A 22,614-nucleotide genomic window follows, 5' to 3' on the forward strand; every position below is an offset into this window, starting at 1 on the left:
GAAAAATGAAATACAACCTGCAGGCCAGCTCTCTGATCCGTCCTAGCTAGGAAGCAGACCTGTGAATGCCACCACAGCTGCTGCACAGAAGTTACCACGGACTCCATTTCACCACAGACAGAAAGAACATTCGAGGAACAGAAAACATTCATCTCGAATATACAGCAATATCTATCTTAGTTCAACTGCTATGCAATCTGGTAGATATTTTTAAATCTCTACTAGAAAAAAATATATAGTGTTTCACTCTAGATTACTCTGATATCCAAAGCTAGAAAAATGCCTAAAATAACTGGATGATATGTTCCACTCATACTATAGCTTTGCAAATGGAGGTTTATTAAAAGCCCTTCTGCTCTTTATGAAAGCTCCTTGAAGACAAAGAAAACAAGTCCTTTTGTACAATCATGTAGCACAATTCCTGTTCCAGAGAAGAAACTCACTGGGCACTCACCAAAGCTGAACTCTGCCTATAAGTAGGCATATGGGTACGTGGCCACCTGGAACATTCCTCTCAATTTTTTTCAGTGAAAAACCTTAATTCTGATAAATTAAATGGGGGGGGAAATTATACAACTGCTTTCTTAGGTAGGTGGGCCCTCTTAAGGCAAGGCCCTTCTCTTCTGGAGTATCATGCAGGATTTGGCTTGCTATATTTACTAGGTCAAGGCAAAAAAGAGCTGAATGATCCTAAAGAGAAGAGAGGGAAAGATAGAAACAAGAGGAACGGCAAGGCCAAGGGCATTAGCAGGAATTTTTAGAAACAAGGATAGTCAAATTAAGTTGCTATCATGGCTCATTTCTACCTATGCCTGTTTTCTAAAGACCTTCTCCACAATCTAGGCACAAAAAAAGCCTTATGTGAGAGGTGAGGCAGTTTGGGTAGATAGTATAATAAAGAGCCGTCTGGACTAAGTGCTAGAATACAGGGAACATACCGACAGGCAGTAGAATATCCACATAATAATTATTGTTGTTATTATTATTATTTAGTTGAGAATATCAAAGGTTCAGGAATTTGCTGAAATTTGGAAGACGAGTATTTGGGATCACCACAAATAATGGCATGGAAGTTCTAGTCAACGTTAACTATACTTTAAACAAAGGGAAGGTTTCATGAACCAATACCACATACCAAAAGGTCAGTAATACATTCAAAGGAAATCCACAGAAACCCCATCTCCTGTCCTGCTCCAGAGATGCCACCAGAGGTCAAGTAGCCAACAACAAAGGAAGCAGTCCTGGATCCCTTGCAGTGCCAACTCTGCCCTCACTTCTGGCTCCCATCAAATAGGTCAGCCTCCAAGTGATGAATTCACAGATACATACATGGTGCCTGGTATAAAGCAGACAAGCATTACCTGAAAAAACAGAGCTCTGTCCCCATCTACATTAAGCCACCTGAATGGCTTAAAAGGTTCCTATTAACCAAAGCCTGCTGGCTGTTAAACAAAGACCACCAATAATATCAGTGAACCTGGGGTTATCTTTCCAAAATTATTTTTTAAATTAAAAAATAACCTCTGGGGGACTTCCCTGGTGGTCCAGTGGTTAAGAATCCACCTTCCAATTCAGAGGACGCAGGTTCGATCCCTGGTCAGGGAACTAAGATCCCACATGCCATGGGACAACTAAGCCCACATGCCGCAACTACTGAGCCCGCATGCCACAACTACAGAGCCCACGCGCTCTCAAGCCCACGCACCACAACTAAAGAGAAGCCCGCGTGCTGCAACGAAAGATCCCACATGCCGCAACGAGGATCCCGTGTGCCACAACTAAGACCCGATGCAGCCAAACAAATTAATTTTTAAAAATAACCTCTCATTAACAGCTCTTGTCTATGTTATGAAATTAGAAATATTGGTTTGTAATATATGAAATATTATCAGTAGAGATCCTTCACTCTGCACCACGTTAATTAATTAATGCCACACCACAGATACTTTATCAGATGCTTTTATATACTCAAGTCAACATGCGACAGGTAAAGCAGATGTCATTCCCCAGTGCTTCAACTATAAAAAGTATGCCATTATTTTTTAAATTATCCCCCCTAAATGCATAACTCATTATCACTTGTGAAAAATTACTGTTTTTTAAATAGTTATCATTTAGAATGACTTGAAGAAGACAAAGAATTAAGACTAACCAATTTGGCCATCATCAAAGTTAAAAGTCTTTAAGTACAATTCATAATTAATTCACTATACATTGTATTTGTCCCCAGCAAAACACAAAAACTGCCCAATTTACAAATTTTCCTAAGATTAAAAATTACACATGTTCACACACACACGTAAATACACACACACACAATACAGTAAATTCATAAGGTTGCCTAAAGAAATAGAACTTGAAAATCAATAAAAATATGTGGCAAATAAGGGATAAAAGACAATAAAATCTTCCCTCAAAATGCCATCACAGCACATTATAATGTAAGCAAACTTAATTTAGAATAGCCAAGAAAAACATTAATACTGAGGAATAAATTTAAGAAAGCCTAAGGATGTTTTAGTGAAACATTCAAAATTGTATCCAAGATTAGTTTCCTATTTTTATGCAGAATAGCCAAAATTCATTACACGAATCAAAGTAGATCCTTTTTTTTTTTTTAATTTATTTACTTTTGGCTCTGTTGGGTTTTCGTTGCTGTGCGCGGGCTTTCTCTAGTTACGGTGAGCGGGGGCTACTCTTCCTTGCAATGCATGGGCTTCTCATTGCAGTGGCTTCTCTTGTTGCCGAGCATGGGCTCTAGGCGTGCGGGCTTCAATAGTTGTGGCATGTGGGCTCAGTAGTTTTGGCTCGCGGGCTCTAGAGTGCAGGCTCAGTAGTTGTCGCACACGGGCTTAGTTGCTCCGTGGCATGTGGGATCTTCCTGGACCAGGGCTCGAACCCGTGTCCCCTGCATTGGCAGGCGGATTCTTAACCACTGCGCCACCAGGGAAGTCCCAAAGTAGAGTCTTAATACGTCACCATGTCAGTTATCAGTTGAAGCTCTCTGTGGTAGGTAGAATGCTGACACCCACACCCCACACCCCCACTCGGTTCCACCCCTAACAGCAAAGATATCCATGTCCTAGTTCCTGCAATCTGTGAATATGTTATTTTTTGACGAAAAGGATTTTGTGGATTGCTTGCTCTGAAATGTATGGGACCAAAGCAAGGACCTGAGAGAGGCCTCTAGGAGCAAAGACCTGGTTGACAGGCAGCAAGGAAACAAGAACTCAGTCCTACAACTGCCAGGAACTGAATTCTGCCGACAATCTCACTGAGCAAGGAAGTGGATTCTTCGTCAGAATCTCCAGTAAGGAATGCAGCCCTGCAAGCACCTTGACTTTTGCTGGTTAGACCAATGTCAAATGTATAACCTACAGGACTAGGAGACAGTACAAGAGTATTGTTTGAAACCACTAATTTTATGGTAATTTGCTACAGCTGCAATAGAAAACATACATTCTCAGAATAGCACCACCTCACCAAAAGTAAGGAAAGAGTGGAGACAACACCTAGAAACATCTCAAACACATGTAATTACAATTTTAAATTAACCGACCCAAACTGCATTATAGCCATTGAATATTTTGTACCCAGTAAAAAAAAACCAGAACCAAGACAGTCATATCCCCTGAGTAAATTGAGTGATATAAATCAACACAGCATGAGTGGATATCCACAGACCTAAGTTTTTTTCCTCCCAACAAATCTATGAGGTAGAGAGGGATTTTTAATCTATAGGAAGAAACGAAAAGAAGAAATGACTTTCCTGATGTTCTCTGGCTAGCAAGAAGACAAGCTGGGCCTCAAATCCCTGCCTCTTCCACTACGGGGCTCTGCTTCCTGACAGCCCCACAGGTCTGGGCTCCATCAGCTGAGAGAGACCTCAGAGAGGACCACTCCTGACCTCTCTTACTTGGTCACACTCCACTCCCACTCTGACCACCCGGAAAGGTGGAAATGCACTCAGGACATTTTAGTCTTGGGAAGAAGCCAATACTCAGAATTAGAACTGAAAGTTGTAGTAAACAAGAACCAACTAATTTTTCTGGTGACTGACAGCTGGGATAGCTGACTTATTATGTCAATGATTAAAGATGCAAACCATAAAATAACATACCTTGTTATAACCTCAGGGCTATGACACTTTTGATGCAGATACAAGCATTACTTTTCTGCAAACGCATGGCAGTAGCTGACCAAGGTATGTACGCCGGGCTTTCTGTTTTTTTATTAGGTTTACTGTATTATGAAGGATGCGTAAGGGAAAGAAGTAGTTCAGTTCTGCTCCTTTCTAAATTACCCCTCATAAATAAAAATTACTTAGAACAGAGAAAGTCTTCTAATAGCAGGAGATTTCTTTTATGTCGCGAATTCATTCGAATGCTTTCTGAGTTGCTATACTTTTATTTTAATATATTATACAATTTTTTAAATACCTGTGTAAAATAAAACTAGAGCTGTCTTCCCTGAATATATTTCTATCCAAGTTCACTCAATGGTTCCACATGAAAGTTTTATCAATGTAGAGTGAATAATATTTGCCTGGACCATGCAGTGGCCAAGATAAGGCTACATAGGCTGTATGTGCCATTTTCCACCAAATATATGTCAATTTTACATACTCTGTAGTAAAACTCACAGTTTCATTAAGAAACTGCCCTCTGCCAGCCTGTATATCTGCCTTAAAATCCACAGGAAAGGAAGCAATCTAATAGAAGCTACCATCACTTTGAAGACGTCCTCTATTTAACGCTGCAGGGGGCAATTAATGAAATTTAACACAAGTTGCTTGTGAATGAAAATACACAGTTTGTGAACTAAATTAAATATACTGAGCAGGAGATGCAAATTTTTATACCAAATTTAACATTAAGATATATTGTTAAAGTACATTCTATACTATTACTTTCAAAAAATTCATTTCTGCACTAAAGGCAGTTTTAATTATTTCTTCTTACCATCCTCCCTTCACCTCTTGTTAACAATTTTACCACTTTCCTCTGTTTTCTAAGCCATGGACTGAACTCTAACATGGAAGGAGCCACATCTACCTAATATGGAGTCACAGGGAGCCACCAGAAAATCTCACGAAAAAACTGGTGGCCTTAAGAAAGAAAGCACTGGTTGCATAAAATTACCTCTCAAAGTAAATTGCTCCACATTAATCTCAAAACAGGAAAACATTGCTACAAATATTAATATAGCCTATGTAAAATAAATATATCTGTCTGGAATAAATTACTATGGTGACAAGCATACAACATCATTGAGGAAAAAAATAAATGCTGCATGTGCTCTTAGCTTTCCCACTATAATAATCAGAATACACATTTAATTTAAGCGTTTGAGGCATAACTTACCAATTTAGCAACCTTCCCATAGTCAATCCATCTGACAGTAGCAAAATTTGTAGATTCTGCACAGTTGAAACCATGATTAAAACCAGCATGGTAGCCATATGGGAAAGTGATCATAAATTCGCCAGCCTCCTGGGTGATCTGCAGGGTAGAAAACATATAATATTTCCCAATTATAAGACTTCCCAAATTGCAAATACAGTTAAAATGTATTTCCTATTAAAAAAAAAAGAAAAAATATGATGTCCGAGCTATAAAAGAAGTCCCCCCAGATCCTTTACTTAATCCTTTAATAGTTTTTCAGGAGACTTTTAAAAGAATTTTCTAAACAGGGTGTGACCTTCTGGCAATGTAGTTCAATCATTCAGTCCATGATCAAAGAAATTATATTCTATTTGAAGATGTCTTTGTTTTATGTTATTCAAATAAATTTGTTCTTATTAGCATTCAATATGTATATTTTAATACTTTAAAAATTCACATTACTGGAATTATATAACAGGACTATCATAACTGACATTTTTCAAGTTAGAGCTATAAAAACTTTGATAACACACGCTGAATATTATGAATTCTTGTTGCTAAAGAGTTGATAGTATTCACCAAATTAGCCTTTCATAATACTTACAAAACATTCAATTAACTTCATTCCATTTAATAGTAAAATTTCTACCAAATAGTTATTCAAATATATGTATAATATATAAGTATGTATGAGTGGGTGAGTGCATTTTCAAATATAATTAAACTAGCTTGGGTAAATAAGCCAGCAGCCCAAAAGCAAAGATGAAAAATGTATTCAGTCCATTCCTAATTTTCAGATTACAGAAATTTGGTTTTTTTATAATCACCAAAGCATACAAAACACACCATGAGCTATAGAAATACAGTGAAGCTAAATTTTTCAGTGTTTTTTTTTTTAACTTGTCTACTCAATGCTAGACAATCAAATATATAACTCACTGATTCATTCAGTTACCTTGGTTCATTTCAGTCCTAAAATGTTGATAAATGAATATGTGAGTATGCACTTGTGTGGAAACATACAGGAGATACACTGTATAAATACAGGTGCACACACTGCAATTCAGTTACCATTTTAGGAATGCTAAAATGTTGTGTGTGGAAGTATTTTCTTTCTCAACAATTCTGAAATTTAGCTCATCACCCCCTCCCCTGTGATACCCCAGCAGGTGTTCTATTGCAATGAGTGGCAACCCAGCTGCCACCTGGCAGGAAGAGAATGGCTTATCAGTGTTCAACATGGTTCCAGTTCCATCATTCCGAGCCACATGAGAACAAAGCCTGATTCTCTCCTTTCCTGGTCTCACTGAATCTCATTAATTATAATTGTGCTTGGAAACCAGGCACTTCCTTGTACCATGTGATAAAACAAAACTCACTCTGCTCAACTGTTTCTAGCCCTATAAGGTGGAGGAAGCGGGTAAGTCTGTTGTCAGTGGGATAAGGAAAGTAGCTTCACTGCTCCACTGAATTCCACCTACAATCCTTCTCTACTCTCCCTAGAAAACCCTGTTCTTGCCATGTTCAAAAGTACCTGTTCCCATTAAATTGGACCCTAAATGTTATGCCTCTATATAATTTCTAGAAACAGGTCAATCCCAGTTAGCCAAAATATAAGGCAAATTTACTGCCTCTATGTAACAAACTGATATTTAAAAAAAAAAAAAAAAGATATAGGGGTAGACAAGAACAAGTCCCTTTTATTATAAGACTAACCAAGCATCATAATTCCATACGGCAAAAAATGTCAGAAAGGGTAGTGTACGTAATCAAAAAGCAGAAATTAGCTATTTGTTAAACATACTTTTTCATATATATGTATGAATATGTACAAATTCACTGAAAGAAGAAGAAAAAAATGTTAGTCCAACTGCAAAATGATTGCCTAAAGAGAGAAGGTTAAACTGAGGAGGAAGATTGTGTTATTATTATATATAACCTGTACCGTGCAAAGCCCCTCATATAGATCATCACTTTTCATCCTCACAGTAGCCCTATTAAGTGGTACTATTATTATGCCCATTTTCCAGATGAAGAGACTGAGGCTCAGAAAAATTATGTAGTTTACCCAAGTGACGGAATCAGAAATGAACTTGGGAAGTATAATTCTGAAGTCTGTGCTACTCTGTCCCAAGTTACATTATCATCATCGGAGAATAAGCTCCTTGAGGAACACACAATCATCACACACCCTTCATCAAGGTGGAAGGGGAAGTGGCAGTATTTCATATGAAAAACTGCAACTGCCAATCAGCCCTCTAAATTGCTGGTGTCTTCACCATCTGTGGACAAGCACTCACCCTTCCACTTCCCACAAAAGCCACGAAATGTCCCATCCTCAAAAGACCAGATAAGAGCCTGGTGCATCTAGTGATCTACCAAATAGCACTTGAAGAGCCTCGGCCCAGAAAGGAGTGTGAGGCACCTGCCTCCTTCTCCCCAAATTTGAGAAGGAAGCTACAAACTCCAAAGGCCTCCATCCTGGGCAAATGAGCCAATCCCGCAGTCCTGCTACTTCACACAACCCCTCTCCAAAGAACAGGTTGATCAATTCCTATCACCAGCCCAAAACCCGCAGAGGTTTTCCTGTCTTGGAGGACTCCAGTCCACTCCTTCTCCTCTGCCTTCTAATATTTCAGCTTAAATAAAAGTGCTTAATCAGGCTTATGTCAACCACCTGAAAGAACGTGCACTGACGATATGTCTGAGACTGGAAACCCTGATGCCCAGAGGCATCTGCAAGTAAGACAAGGCCCCCCAGAAGGAATGGCCCCTCTGGGGGGGCACAGCCTCTGACCTCTGTACCTGCAGTAGTGCTGCAGCCCACCCACACTTGTGGACCTTCTCCATAGTGCACATCTTCAAGGCACACTTTTTGTCGTGGGTAAAAGTAGGTGGCTAAACCAGTGTTGAGAGCGTCCTCATCACATAAGACAAGTATGTCTCATGCATGACTACTGCACAGCCTGTTTGTGAGAGAGCGGGACCATCTCAAGTTGGAGAATGTTTCTTGGTCCTTGCAAAAATTCTACTTTGAACAAAGCCTGGGCTGGGGGTGGTGGGGGAGGGAGGTGGAAGACAGGACTCTAAGGGCCTGAGATTAAGAAGAGGGAAAGATTTAGTCACAAGTGAAAAGCTTCTAAGGTGGAAAACAGCAAGGATTATGGGAAGACAGTCAAATAAAAAATGAAAAAGGGAGTGGAACTATTTTTTAATGTTTCTGAAGTAGCTAAGGTCTTAATCCTCCTCCAACTGAGAGAGACCTTTTATTTATCTGGTCAAAAGCTTTTTTCATTTCAGCTTCTTCACATAAAAATGCTCATGGTCTGTAATAATTCTGACCCAATTACTACCCACGGACACAAAGAAAGAGGGATCTAGCATGTACAGAGTCTTACAGAACTTAATCTTCAGAAATACCCCAAGAAGCAATATCTGATTATTAAATCATCAGGCAATTTTATCCATAATGAAATCTCAGTTGTATTATGTCTGAATGTGTTTAGAAATAACATACTGGCACCAAAATCACTGATTCTAACCAACCAAACTGCTAATAAAAATTGCTCTGATTTCTTTTAAAAAAAGAAAAATAGATCACATACACATAAATTTTGTTGCTCATATAAGAGACTTCAATGGAGAAGAGCTATATATCTTATTCTCTCAAATGTGCTACATTTTACTTTCAGTATTGTTGTAAGTGAGCTAGAACTGCATGAAATCTCTAGTAAATGCATCTTGAAATAAAAGAAACTTCAAATTAATATTTAGGTAAATAACTGTTACCTAAATAAAACATGAATCTGAATTTTTCTCCCCACATCCTAAAAATCCTACCTGAAGTCAAAGATATATTAGTTTATGTTAAATTTGTCTTAAATACGAATACTATACACATTAAATGAATTTGTTAAAGAGTAACACTAATATACCTTGTCAAAGGGAATACCATATTTCTTCAATACTGAGGGAGATATCAGTGTCATCTTGTGGCGAAGAAATGCATCACACCCTTGAGAACTGCTTGGGAAAAAACCTAAATGGAAACAGTAATTATAAGCAGTAACGTGTCAATTAAGATAAAATTTCAAATCTTTTTTTAAGCTTATGTTCTAGTACTCTTATAGAATGACAGCTTTACGTAAATATAGACCACGTCCACCATCAAAAACCCTGGTACTAAAAACCAGAGTCAGAATTCTTAAAAATTAAACAATACATATTTATATAACCAAGGGTTGACCTTTTTTACAAAAAAAAAGATCTGCCAAGAGTTGTTTGCATGATATTAAATGACTAAACCTACAAATTCCAATTTGTAACAGATTTGAACTCAATCTACCTATTAACTGATAAATAGACAAAATATTAAGGGAAGATAGAAGAGGAAAATCTGCATTTTAACAGGGAATCTCTCATTTTAGACTCCTAGAAGCAATCATTCTAGAAGCACTTGTCCCAATGCCTGGCATACAGTAGACACAGCAGTTTACCACCCTTGTTTCTTTCTGATCGATTTTAAATAGTTTAACTGCTTCTAGTTTCCTGAAGTAACTCCCAGCCAGGGCCAGTCAAAAGCTTGGAAACCTGTCTCACCAGCCTGTATGGGAACAGTACATACTGTTTTGAGGACTCCTTTAAATGAAGAAGCTAAACATGCAGAAACCCTTTCACTCAACAGAATATTATGCACTGAAACACAGTTGTTTCTCTCCATCTCTGCCTTCAACTCAGTTATGTAAGCTAGAGGAAAATGAATGTGCCCGATACCCTGTTCTTTACCTTCCTCACTCAGAGGGAAAAACCACCACACTGAGAATGGGAAAGCAAGAAGAGAAAGACAAGAGAAACATGGAAGAGACAGAGGAGAATCAGAGAGAGGACCCAGAAGGAACACAAAACTCACCAGGAAAGCATGTGTGATGTAGCTGGGTAAAGTGGGAAGAAGCACAGATGCTGTTTAACTCCTCCACTACCAAAATGAAGGCCACTGGAAATGCTACTTACCTAACTCTGTGGCTCACTACGTATAAATAGCTCAAGAATATAACCAGTCTGATGAAAGAATTACCAGCACTCATTACCTAATCATGAACCATTTTAACCTCATAGAATAGCAAGGTTTTACAGGAATAGTTTTAAAGTAAACAAGCCTTTATTGATGCCACCATGGAGTATGTGAGGCCACAGATCATCAGAAGGAAACAAAGCAAACATCTAAAGAAAAGCCATTAGGGTATAAAGAACCACCTGCAAAGAGTAGTATATTCTGCTTAAGCATCTACACCTGGATTTTTAAGATGAACAGGCAGAAATATTTAAAAAGTACAACCAACAGAAGCATCAGAAATACTATCATTTGCTACAATACCAATGGGAATAAAAGGAATAATTGTGCCCTATCTGGTCATTTAATGCAGCCCTCCGTTTATGGTTAATATTCATAATACATAAATAGAAAATAACCTTCGAAAGAATGCAGACCTTAGTGAATGGTGAGAAAGTACCATATAATGCAACGGCCGTATCTATACAATAAGATGTCCTGAGTCTACACCACAGAGAGTGAAGCACAGCAGGGCAGTCCCCAAACACACAACCCACAGAAAAGTTTTAGCAATACAATTTAAATAGATCTATCAAACTTTTCAAATCTGTAACTCTGTGCAGCACTGCGTGAATTAAGTTTTAAATTAAAATCAATGAAGAAAGAGGAGTCTACTTAATTTTCTTTTGATATGGATTTGTAATCAGGACCTGAACAATGTGATGACTGGTCGTTAGTTAAACTGGAAAACCACTGAAGGAAGGCAATTTGCCATATGTTAAGAACTTCATATTGGTTCAGAATTTATATTTTCAATAGGTTATCGGAATTATATTTCACATCGCCCTGGAAAACACCTCATAAACCACAAATTATGACATAATGTATGTGTCTCAAAATGAATTTTACCTTAAAATACCTGCAGAAGTACATGGTTCACACTCACCCTCACTCCACCATTTCTTAAAAATATTTTATTCAATATATAAAGAAGCCAATATAACCAGAATACTATTTGATACAAAATGATAATATCTTTTCAAACTCAGAACTATGCTGGCTAAAGGAATGTTAGCAGCTTTCATAACAAGTGAAAAAAACAAATTTGGAATCACATGTATGAAATATAACAAAAATAGATCAGATAGAAAAGATAAAATTTAATTAAAAATTCAACTTAAGACAATCAGAGTTTTTTGAAAGTCACCAAATAAAGAGAAAACAAGGTATCTGTTAAAATTCTTGCAAGTTAAGTTCTTTAAAATATGCCTTTCAGAACCTTTTTTTTTCCTGTTCTAATATTTACTTTCTTAATGTGCTTTTTTTCTAAGTTTTCAATTTGGAAAGAATTTATTTGGAAGAAGTCTGCTCTTAAACTTACCGTATTTGAATGTTACTACTGCAACATTCTGTAAGACTTTCCAATTTACCAGTCACATAATTGGAGAATCCACTCTTTCATAATCTTGAAAACCAGGAAGTTCCAATAAAGAAACAGTTCTACACTGACCCCTCAAGTATCTAGTAGTGGACATAGCAGCTAGCAACTCACTACCCCACCTCACATACCCCATGGCCATCAGGTAACATGCCAGGTGTAGAAGAACACACAGAATAAACCTGGCACATCTTTCTGAGCATCTACTTATGTCATGCTAAATTACGTGGTTTATATTTGCATACAAACAAACGTATTAAGGGAGCAAGATGCAAAATGTGCATGAGTGTTGTGGAGTGGTAGGGTTTCACTCTCCTCCCTTGTAGGGATATTTTGGTGGAAGCATTTGAGAGGCAGCCTACAGTGAGGTGCAAACTATGTTATGGGATTTTGTGTAAATCTTGTCCAATCTCCTCTTACAGACACCTAACACACACGCTTACTTGAACACCAAATTTCCTCTCTCATTTACTGCTCACAACATACACCTTCTCATTGCTATTAAATAGCAGACCTAAGTTTCAGATGAAAAAACGTAACTGTTTGAACTATTTGAAGTCACCCTCATCTTGTCCACATGGCTAGCAAAATAAAAGAGAATAACAGTTAAGAATCCCTACAGAGACATGGATTCCTAGCACAAGTCCAACAACTCATATAGCCTTGTCTGGTCCCATAATCTCTCAGCTCCTCAATTTCCCCATTCATATAATCAGGATGCTAGTATTACCTTCCTCAGTGGGGTCTTTTTTTTTTCCCAGCATCAAGATATAATTGACATATAACATCATATAAGATATACAGTATAATGATTTGATATATGTATATATTGTTAAATGATTACCACGTTAAGTTTAATTCACATTCATCACCTAAAAATAGTTATAGTTTTTTGTGTGATGAGAAGCTTTAAAATCTACTCTTTTGGCAACTTTCAATACAGTATTGTTCATTATAGTCACCATAGGGTACAGTACATCCCCCAGAACTTACTAATCTTATAACTGGAAGTTTGTACCTTTAGACCCCCTTCACCCATTTTCCCCACCCCCTGCCTCTGGCAACCACCAAACTGTTCTCTGTACCTATAAGTTTGGTGTTTTAGATGCCACACATAAGTAACATCATACGGTATTTGTCTTTCTGTATCTGACTATTTAACTTAGCGTAATGACCCCAAGATTCATCCATGTTGAAAGAAATGGCAGGATTTCCTTCTTCCTTACGCCTGAATAATAGTATATTGTATATATATATATATATATATATATGTATAACACTTTGCTTTATTCATTCACCTGTTGATGGACACTTAGGTTGTTTCCATGTCTTAGCTACTATAAATAATGCTGTAATATCAGGGGTGCAGATATATCTTTAGGACAGTGATTTCATTTCCCTCAAATATAGATCTAGAAGTAGAACTGCTGGATCATATATCAGTTCTACTTTCAATCTTTTGAGGAACCTTCATACCGTTTTCCACAGTGGCTATCCTCACTGGGTGGATCCTTATGGGAATCCAGTGAGATAATGCACAAAAAACTTAGCCATTATCAAAAAGTGGAAACAACCTAATGTCCATCAACTGATAAATGGAAGAGCAAAATATGGTATATCCTTACAACGAACTATTAGTCAGCTATAAAAAAATATGAGGTACTGCTATAAGTTATAACATAGATATAACATAGAAGAACACTACATAAAAGAAGGCAGACACAAAAGCTCACATATTATATGATTCCATGTATATGAAATATCCATAATATGTAAATACCTAGACAGAAAGCAGACTGCTAATTGCCAGGGGCTGGGGAGGGGTGGGAGGAAATATAGCATGACCAATTAAAAAATACAGGGTCGGGACTTCCCTGGTGGCACAGTGGTTAAGAATTCGCCTGCCAATGCAGGGCACACAGGTTCAGTCCCTGGTCCGGAAAGATCCCACATGCCTCGGAGCAAATAAGCCTGTGAGCCACAACTGCTGAGCCTGCGCTCTGGAGCCCACGAGCCACAACTACTGAAGTAGAGTCCTAGAGTGCCTAGAGTCCGTGCCTAGAGTGCGTGCCTAGAGTCCGTGCTCCGCAACAAGAAAAGCCACCGCAATGAGAAGCCCGCGCACCACAATGAAGAGTGGCCCCTGCTCACTGCGACTAGAGGAAGCCCGCATGCACCAATGAACACCCAACGCAGCCGTAAATAGATAGATAAATAAATAAATAATAAATAAATAAATAAAGGGTTTCCTTTTAGGGTGATAAAAATCTCTTGGAACTAGATAGAGGTGAGGGTTGCACAATATGAACATACTAAAATGTCATTGTATTGTACACTTCAAAACGGTTAATGGTTTATTTTACATTTTGTGAATTTAAAAAAATAATAAAACTTAGTCTACTTGACACATAGTAACATTCAATGAATAGTGGCCATTATTATTATCCCTGTTACTCATTTCCACCATGTTGACTCTAGTTATCATGTTAGTTCAACAAATCTTCCATTTCCACCATGATAAGGAACATGTACTCCAGCAATCCCAATAGAGCCCTGAAACCCTAAAAGCAACCCACAATAACATTTGCTAAGACTGCCAAAGTTCTGCTGGGAGTTTTATAGCATGAGGATGTATAGAATCACATAAGCCCTCTCAAGAACCAGGTGCTATACACATCCAAGGATGCCCTGTATTCAACGTAAAAGTGATCAGATGTGAGAAGCACTATTCTAAGCGAAAGAAACAAGACAGACACGTCTATACATTGTATAATTCCACTTTTATGGCATTCTAGAGATAGAAATCAGATTAGTGGCTGCGAGTGGTTGCTGGTGGGAAGAATTAGTTGCAACAAGTACAAGAGAACTTTTGGGGGTACTAGAAATGTTCTATATCTTGATAGTGGTGGTAGTTACACCACTGTATATATTTGTCAAAACTCACAAAACTGTCGGGGCTTCCCTGGTGGCGCGGTGGTTGAGGGTCTGCCTGCTGATGCAGGGGACGCGGGTTCGTGCCCCGGTCCGGGAAGATCCCACATGCCGCGGAGCGGCTGGGCCCGTGAGCCATGGCCGCTGAGTCTGTGCGTCCGGAACCTGTGCTCCGCAACGGGAGAGGGCACAACAGTGGGAGGCCCGCGTTCCGAAAAAAAAAAAAAAAACCCTCACAAAACTGTATAGTTAAAGAGGTTGGCTTTTACTGTAAGTGTATTTTACCTCAATTAATCTGACCTAAAAAATTATTAAATGTTTTTAAATTGTTTTAGAAATAGAGCAGATATACTCTAAAAATAGTGTGCTCTTTCCTTCAAATAAGAAGTTTTGCCAACTGTCAACTGGTTTACATTTTCTAATATATTAGCTATTACTAACTAATTATTTTTAAATCCCAATCTCATATGACAAACACATGCTGCTACTATTAAACCAACAAAGTTTTAGCCTTGGAAAAAAATTTTAAAATCAAAGTTTAGTAACATTTTCTATGGATATACAAACACTAGTTTGGAGAAGCTGACGTTAGTTATAAATTGCTTAGGAAAGAAAGGAAAAAGAGAGGGAAGCAGAGGGGAAAGATGGAGAAATCAGACATGTAGAGTGTATGTCCACACTAGCAATAGATTTAAGACAATTTAATTTGAATATAATTGAAATTTACCCAAGTATGCTTTGATAGAGTTTTATACAAGCGTACCTCAGAGATACTGCAGGTTCCGCCTGTTCCAGACCACCGCAATAAAACAAACATTACTGTAAAGCAAGTCGCAAGAATTTTTTTGGTTTCCCAGTGCATATGTAATTATGTTTATACTATACTGTAGTCTATTAAATGTGCAATAGAATTATGCCCCAAAAATGTACATACCTTAATTTTTAAATACTTTATTGCTAGAATGCTAACCATCATCTAACACTTTCGTGAGTTGTAATCTTTTCGCAACTCACCAATCACAAAACAAACGTAATAATGAAAAGGTTTGAAATGTGAGAATTACCAAAATGTCACACAGAGACAAGAAGTGAGCAAATGCTGTTGGAAAAATGGAACCAATAGATCTGCTCAACACAGGGTTACCACATTCAATCTGCAAAAAAAAAAAAAAAGTGCATTATCTGCAACTCGAAATAAAGCGAAGCACAATAAAATGAGGTAGGCCTGTAATGGATTTTGCGATATTCATATGACTGATATGAGGCTTAAAAAATAGAGTAGCCATATAAACGAACGGTAAGGAAAAGGACATAGGAAAAGAATATGGAAGGAATGCTTCTGTGGGAAATACTTTTAGAAAGATGTATTTGATTCACATATGAAATTTCTTAACATGCTTCTTAATGAAAAGAACTAATGAGCTACATTATGTGGGGAGAAACCTGGTATTTTTACCCACATTCCTACTTTAGAGGTTTAAGCTGTAGTTGACCTCTCTGTCCTTCCTACCGTTCGCTGAGCAATTAATAATTGGGTAGAAAGTTATCACATTGCAGGCTTCACTCTGCTCCACGTGTCCTGTAATCCATCAACATCTCTACTGGAGAGACAAAGCTCCATGGAGCTCTCTAGGAGGAGCGCCGGGAGAAATTCATACTGATCGTGGTATCGAGAAGGATGGTGGTTCTCCTAAACAAGTGCCTTATTTTTAACTCTTGAACACAGTGCAGTGAGTAATGGGAAAGTTTTTTCCACTTCAAACTGGTTGGCAGAACACTTAGAGTTAAAACTTCCACCTAATTTAACAGGTATACAGACCATTACACATGGTGTTTTACTGCATTCCTGAGACCACTTTGTTTCAGCTCCAGCTTTTTCCCACCTTGACACGACATATGGACGACACACTCGTAGGTCACCCAGGATGCCTCAGGCCAAGCACTTTGGCACAAACAGGTCAGTCAAGCTAAACAGGATTTTCCTGCCTCAGCTTCCCCCCTCCACACCCCCCAGAGAATCAAAGAACTCTTAATTTCCTTCCATAGTAATCTTTCCCTGCTAGCTGGCATTCCCCTCCTGAATTTTCCTCCCCATTCCCTACCTGTCACTTCTCAGAACTGTCTTTCACCACACATTCTAATTACTCTAACTTGGTGTATGTTATGTATTACTGTCCAATGTTTAAAATCCTACTAGGAACATGGTTGGATATAAAATATTCAAAATTAAACACAGTGTGATATTTGACATCAAAATATGAGGAAGTTAAATTTAGGGATTGTTTCACCATTCTTAATGTAACAACTGATAGGAAGATGAAAATAAACATACCCTGACACACCACACATTGATCTCCATGCCTAAAGCATGAGTTAGGCATGAAGGCAGAGGATATATCGCTGGACTTTTTCATTTTTTAGGGCTTAGGGGCCCCCTAAAATTGATTATTCATAATCAAGGGTATTTTATTTATTAGCCTTTCAAAACCAAGCATTTTAATATAATATTTTCAGGCCGTAATGTAAATGAATGCTTAAGGGAATTATGTATTTATCATTTTGAGAGCTGATAAAAGTATATTTCCTAATTCCAAGTCAGAGGTATGAGAACAGGTCAATTTAGAATGTTTATAAAATTAAAATGACTTGTTATTTAATGTTAATCTTCTAGTCTCTTGATAGCAGTGGTTCATAATCTCTTTTGGACCAAACCCTCTTAATGGATTTGATGATAGCGTCCCAGAAATCCACATATATGCCCAATTTTGAATATAATTTCAGAGAGTCCACAGACTGCCTGCATCCCATGCACAGACCCTTTGTCCACCTCCTGGAATAGGGATCCCTGCAAATCTGGCTAAGACTCTGTTCCACAGGTTTAAACTCAAGACGACTAGTCATTTAAAAACACACATACACACACACACCAAAATTAACTGCTTAAAAAAACTTGAACTAAATTAATCCTTCATAACAATGCTTCATCCATTCCTTTTTACTGTCGCTTTTTTAAGAAGTCAAAACGAAAACACTTGCTACAGGTAAATATAAGCCTCCAAAAGAACCAGTGTATTCAACTCTACCATACTGTCACTTAAAACAAAATTCCTGCTGATCATTCACATTTCCAAAATCTGCTGCACGAAGTCCTAACTCACATATTCTTTTCCCAGTAACCAAAATTTTGACCAAAGTAAAGCATCTTCAATTTTTTAAAAATATTAGCACTTTATTAACAATGAGAGACCAATGGAATACAGTCACTCACAAAAAAATTTAGCTGCTCCCAATTTACTTTAATCCATATCTTCCTTAACTTAATAGAACCACAAAGATAGTCTTATTTCTAAAATAGATGAGATTTAGACATTCTTAAAACTGAAAATCTTCAAAACTGTCATTTATGATTTAATATTATGTCTCTATTCTCCTTTATACTTTCCATTCAATTGTATCAAGCCAAAAATTAGAAAGAATGCAACGGCATTACAGGCGAACATAACAAGTATAAAAATTGCAACAATTCACTTGAGATTTTTTATTACATTTATGTCTACATAATATTGGAAAAAAAGCCTGTATAGATGAGAAAGCAGCTGAAGGGCAAAATCAAACTCCTGGCTTTATTTAGATGCAGGCATAACGTCTTTCAGATAAAATATTTGTAGGTGTCACAGTCAATCAAGATTTCAATAGAAACCAAAGATGAAAGCATTCATGCATAAAAGGCAAGTGTGATAATTATGATGTTCAGACAAGACAATGGAAAATATCCGAGGCTGCTTTTCGTTTCATGTATCAAGTGCTGCCTTGACCGAGACAACCTATAATGCTCCATCTCATTTACCGCATTATTTTATCATTTTAATTACTTAGCAGAACTCAATTAATTTGGCTGGCATCTGGTCAGCAGATAGAAATCCTCCACTGTCCTATAGGGTCTTTTCCCTGAATCATTTCTCAAAATAATGCTGCAGTAAGTTTTCAAAAAACACGCAATTGAGTTTAAAGTTCTCGTTCAACCTTCAAGTTTATTAATCTCTTACTGATTAAGCAAATGGCATCCATTTTCCTGGAATGTCGTTTTCAGACAGTTTACGTCAAAGTGCTTACAGACAGTTTATAGCAAAAACTTTAGCATGTGAGTCCATACCGTAAAATTTACACTGGCTCCATTTTAAAAGTTCTCTGGCAATGAGGTGAACAGAACATGGTAGAATAATTATCACAGGGACGAGGATAGTTCACAGCATATAGATTTAGCACAAAGTTCATTGCCAGGGTATTTAAGGATTATGGTAATCATTTTCTAAGCTGTGCTCTAATCTGTTATCCAGAACCAGGATTCATCCACCTTAATATTCATGAAAATAGTCCCTAACAAAGTTCAAGATTACAATTACATTGCTATTATTACTATAATGTATTATGTTATAAAAACACTGTCTTTATAGTTTTTAGCCTGCCAAAATTATAATAATGCGTATTCTTACAAACGTGATACTCTAATTTGGAGGAAAGTAACTTTTAGATATCCTTAACAATTTCTGTTCAGAACTGTCAAGTCAAAGGACGGGGTTTCTCAGTGTCCCCATTTCATTATTAAGTGAAAGCATACATAATGCAGGAACAAAATTCCTTTTCTACTAGAAGGCAACCCTAACATACCAATGAAACTTAGATCAGCACCTGACTGAAAAGACAATGCTCCCTGAGGATTCAATTCTGAATAAAGGCATTCTGAATGAGACATTCTGTCTTATCTTCAGTTGTCACTCAGTGGAACTCCACTTTCCCCTGGAAATAAGTCACTACCGGTCTACGTCGTCCTTGGTTAGGGTGGCTAGCAAAACAGAAAAAGAGGGTAACGGGGTGAATATGATTCCCCTCCCTTGCGGGAGCAGATGAGAACAAAGTTGCCTGGCATATCTTTAAGGCAGGGAAGAAAAGTAGAAGGTGCTCTCTGTAGATACAAGTGGTCACAGAGTGAAAGCAATTGATAAGAGTTCCCAGAAGAATGACTCAACCTGGCCCTTAAGAAGATAGACAGGGTTGAAGGAGGTGCAACTGCATGAAGGTCATCAAAAGGTACAAACTTCCAATTATAAGATAAATAAGTACCAGAAATGCAATATATAACATGATTAATACAATTAACACTGCTGAATGTTATATACGAAAGCTGTTAAAAGAGTAAATCCTAAGAGTTTTCATCATAAGGAAAAAAATTTTTTTCCATTTCTTTATTTTTGTATGTATATGAGATGATGCGTGTTCACTAAACTTATTGTGGTAATCATTTCATGATGTATTAAGTCAAATCATTATGCTGAACAGCTTAAACTTATAACGTGCTATATGTCAAGTACATCTCAACAAAACTAGAAGAAGAAAAAAAGAAGATGGACAAAGCCTTAAAAAATAAAAATTCAAGTTCCAGTAAAGTATGTTTAATTTTAACAGTCTAAGAAGGCATACAATATCATGCTCATCCAGTTAGCTGGGGACATTCACCTTCATACCTCAGGCACTCTCAGGCCCAGGGGGCCAAATAAAAATGAGGGGGTCAAAAAGAGATTTAACACAACCCTTTGGTGAAATGATATAGCAACAGGAAAAGTACTCATAAAACACCTATAGCCCAAGATGCAGCATCAGTACACCTTGGAATTTATCCCAAGGGTACAACTAAAGGAAGAAAAAATATTATTGGCACAGTGATGTTAAGTACACTATAAAAATGAGAAAAAAAATTGGAAATAACCAAAATAGGTTAAGTGCAATCAGTTGATAAAAAGCTAAGCAACCAACTAAAATAATCATGAAGATTATGCAACAGGGAAAAATATGCACACATTAATGTGAAAAAATTAAAATTACTCAATGAGAGAAATACTTAAATGCCAATAACTTGAAAAGAATAAAATTAAAACAGTGATATTCTACACTGCAAAAATATTGGTTTGGCCAAAAAGTTCATTAGGTCTTTTCCGTAAGATGGCTCTAGTAGCACTTAGTTGTCTTTAACTTCATTTGAAACAATTTTGTTAGATTGTATTGTGACAGCTGTCATATCAGGCGTGCATTTAAAAAAAAAGTTTATCAAAACTGGTGAATTTTTGTGTAGCCATTTTAATACTGAAGATGGAAAAAAAAAGCAAAATTTTCAGCATATTATGCTTTATTATTTCAAGAAAGCTAAAAACACAACTAAAATGCAAATAAAAGATTTGTGCAGTGTATGGAGAAGGTGCTGTGACTGACTGAATGTGTCAAAAGTGGTTTGCGAAGTTTCATGCTGAAGGTTTCTCGCTGGACGATGCTCCACGGTCAGGTAGAACAGTTGAAGTAGATAGTGATCAAACAGAAACATTAATTGAGAACAACCAACGTAATACCACGCAGGAGATAACCGACATACTCAAAATATCCAAATCAAGCACTGAAAATCATTTGCACCAGCTTGGTTACGTTCATCGCTTTGATGTTTGGGTTCCACGTAAGTTAAGCAAAAAAGCCTTCTTGACCGTATTTCCGCATGTGATTCTCTACTTAAACCTAACGAAAACGTTTTGTTTTTAAAACAAATTGCGACAAGTGATGAAAAGTGGATACTGTACAATAAAGTGGAATGGAAGAGATCGTGGGGCAAGCAAAATGAACCACCGCCAACCACACCAAAGGCTGGTCTTCATCCGAAGAAGGTGGTGTTGTGTATATGGTAGGATTGGAAGGGAGTCCTCTATTATGAGCTTCTTCGGGAAAACCAAACGATTAATTCCAACAAGTACTGCTCCCAATTAGACCAACTGAAAGCAGCACTGGATGAAAAGCGTCTGGAATTAGTCAACAGAAAACGCATAATCTTCCATCAAGACAATGCAAGACCGCATGTTTCTCTGATGACCAGGCAAAAACTTACAGCTTGGCTGGGAAGTACTGATTCATCCACGGTGTTCACCAGACGTTGCATCTTCGGATTTCCATTTATTTCAGTCTTTACAAAATTCTCTTAATGAAAAAAATTTCAATTCCTGGGAAGACTGTAAAAGGCACCTGGAACACTTCTTTGCTCAAAAAGATAAAAAGTTTTGGGAAGATGGAATTATGAAGTTGCCCCAAAAATGTCAGAAGGTAATGGAACAAAACAGTGAATACGTTGTTCAATAAATTCTTGGTGAAAATGAAAAATGTGTCTTTCATTTTTACTTAAAAACCGAAGTAACTTTTTGGCCTACCCAATACCTCAAAAACAAAAAACCTATCTAGATGAGAAACAGAAAGCAAGTTTACCTTGAGCTAGTCTTTCCAGTCGTTTTCCATGCTCTGGGGGTATTGCATACCTAAAATTTTAAACACAAATAAAAATTTTAGATTTATAATTGTTCAGCTAGTATCCTAAGGACATCTATTCCTAAATAATGTCATGTAAAAAAAAAGTCAATCCCAGGGACTTGCCTGGTGGCTCAGTGGTTAAGAATCCGCCTGCCAGTGCAGGGGACATGGGTTCAATCCCTGGTCCGGGAAGATCCCACATGCCACAGAGCAACTAAGCCCATGTGCCACAACTACTGAAGCCTGTGCGCCTAGAGCCTGTGCTCTGCAACAAGAGAAGCTACTGCAGTGAGAAGCCCATGCACCACAACTAAGAGTAGCCCCTGCTCGCCGCAACTAGAGAAAGCCCACACGCAGCAACGAAGACCCAATGCAGCCAAAAATAAAAAATATATAAAATAAATAAATTTATTTTTTAAAAAAAAAGGTCAACCCCAAACTCCACTTAGATGAACTAAGCAGAGATTAGAGAACCA

At 37.5% G+C, this 22,614-nt stretch overlaps 1 protein-coding gene across 4 annotated transcripts in view; it reads right to left on the reverse strand.

The window, feature by feature from the left end:
- The window catches only part of KDM4C (lysine demethylase 4C), a 400,055-nt gene that overhangs the window by 273,907 nt on the left and 103,534 nt on the right, over window positions 1-22,614 (reverse strand). For all 4 annotated transcript variants that reach the window (XR_003790632.1, XM_029201477.1, XM_029201479.1 and 1 more), the window contains exons 6-8: window positions 22,097-22,146; window positions 9,320-9,423; window positions 5,364-5,501 (exon numbers count right to left, since the gene is read on the reverse strand). Coding sequence is in view for 3 of the 4 variants with exons in the window: in XM_029201477.1 (XP_029057310.1) it covers window positions 5,364-5,501; window positions 9,320-9,423; window positions 22,097-22,146 (292 nt within the window). In the remaining variant the exon portion in view is untranslated. The remainder of the gene's footprint in view (window positions 1-5,363; window positions 5,502-9,319; window positions 9,424-22,096; window positions 22,147-22,614) is intronic.

This window comes from Monodon monoceros, unplaced genomic scaffold (assembly GCF_005190385.1).
Source record: "Monodon monoceros isolate NGI ecotype Baffin Bay Population unplaced genomic scaffold, NGI_Narwhal_1 Super_Scaffold_5, whole genome shotgun sequence".
NCBI classification, from domain to species: Eukaryota; Metazoa; Chordata; class Mammalia; order Artiodactyla; family Monodontidae; genus Monodon; species Monodon monoceros.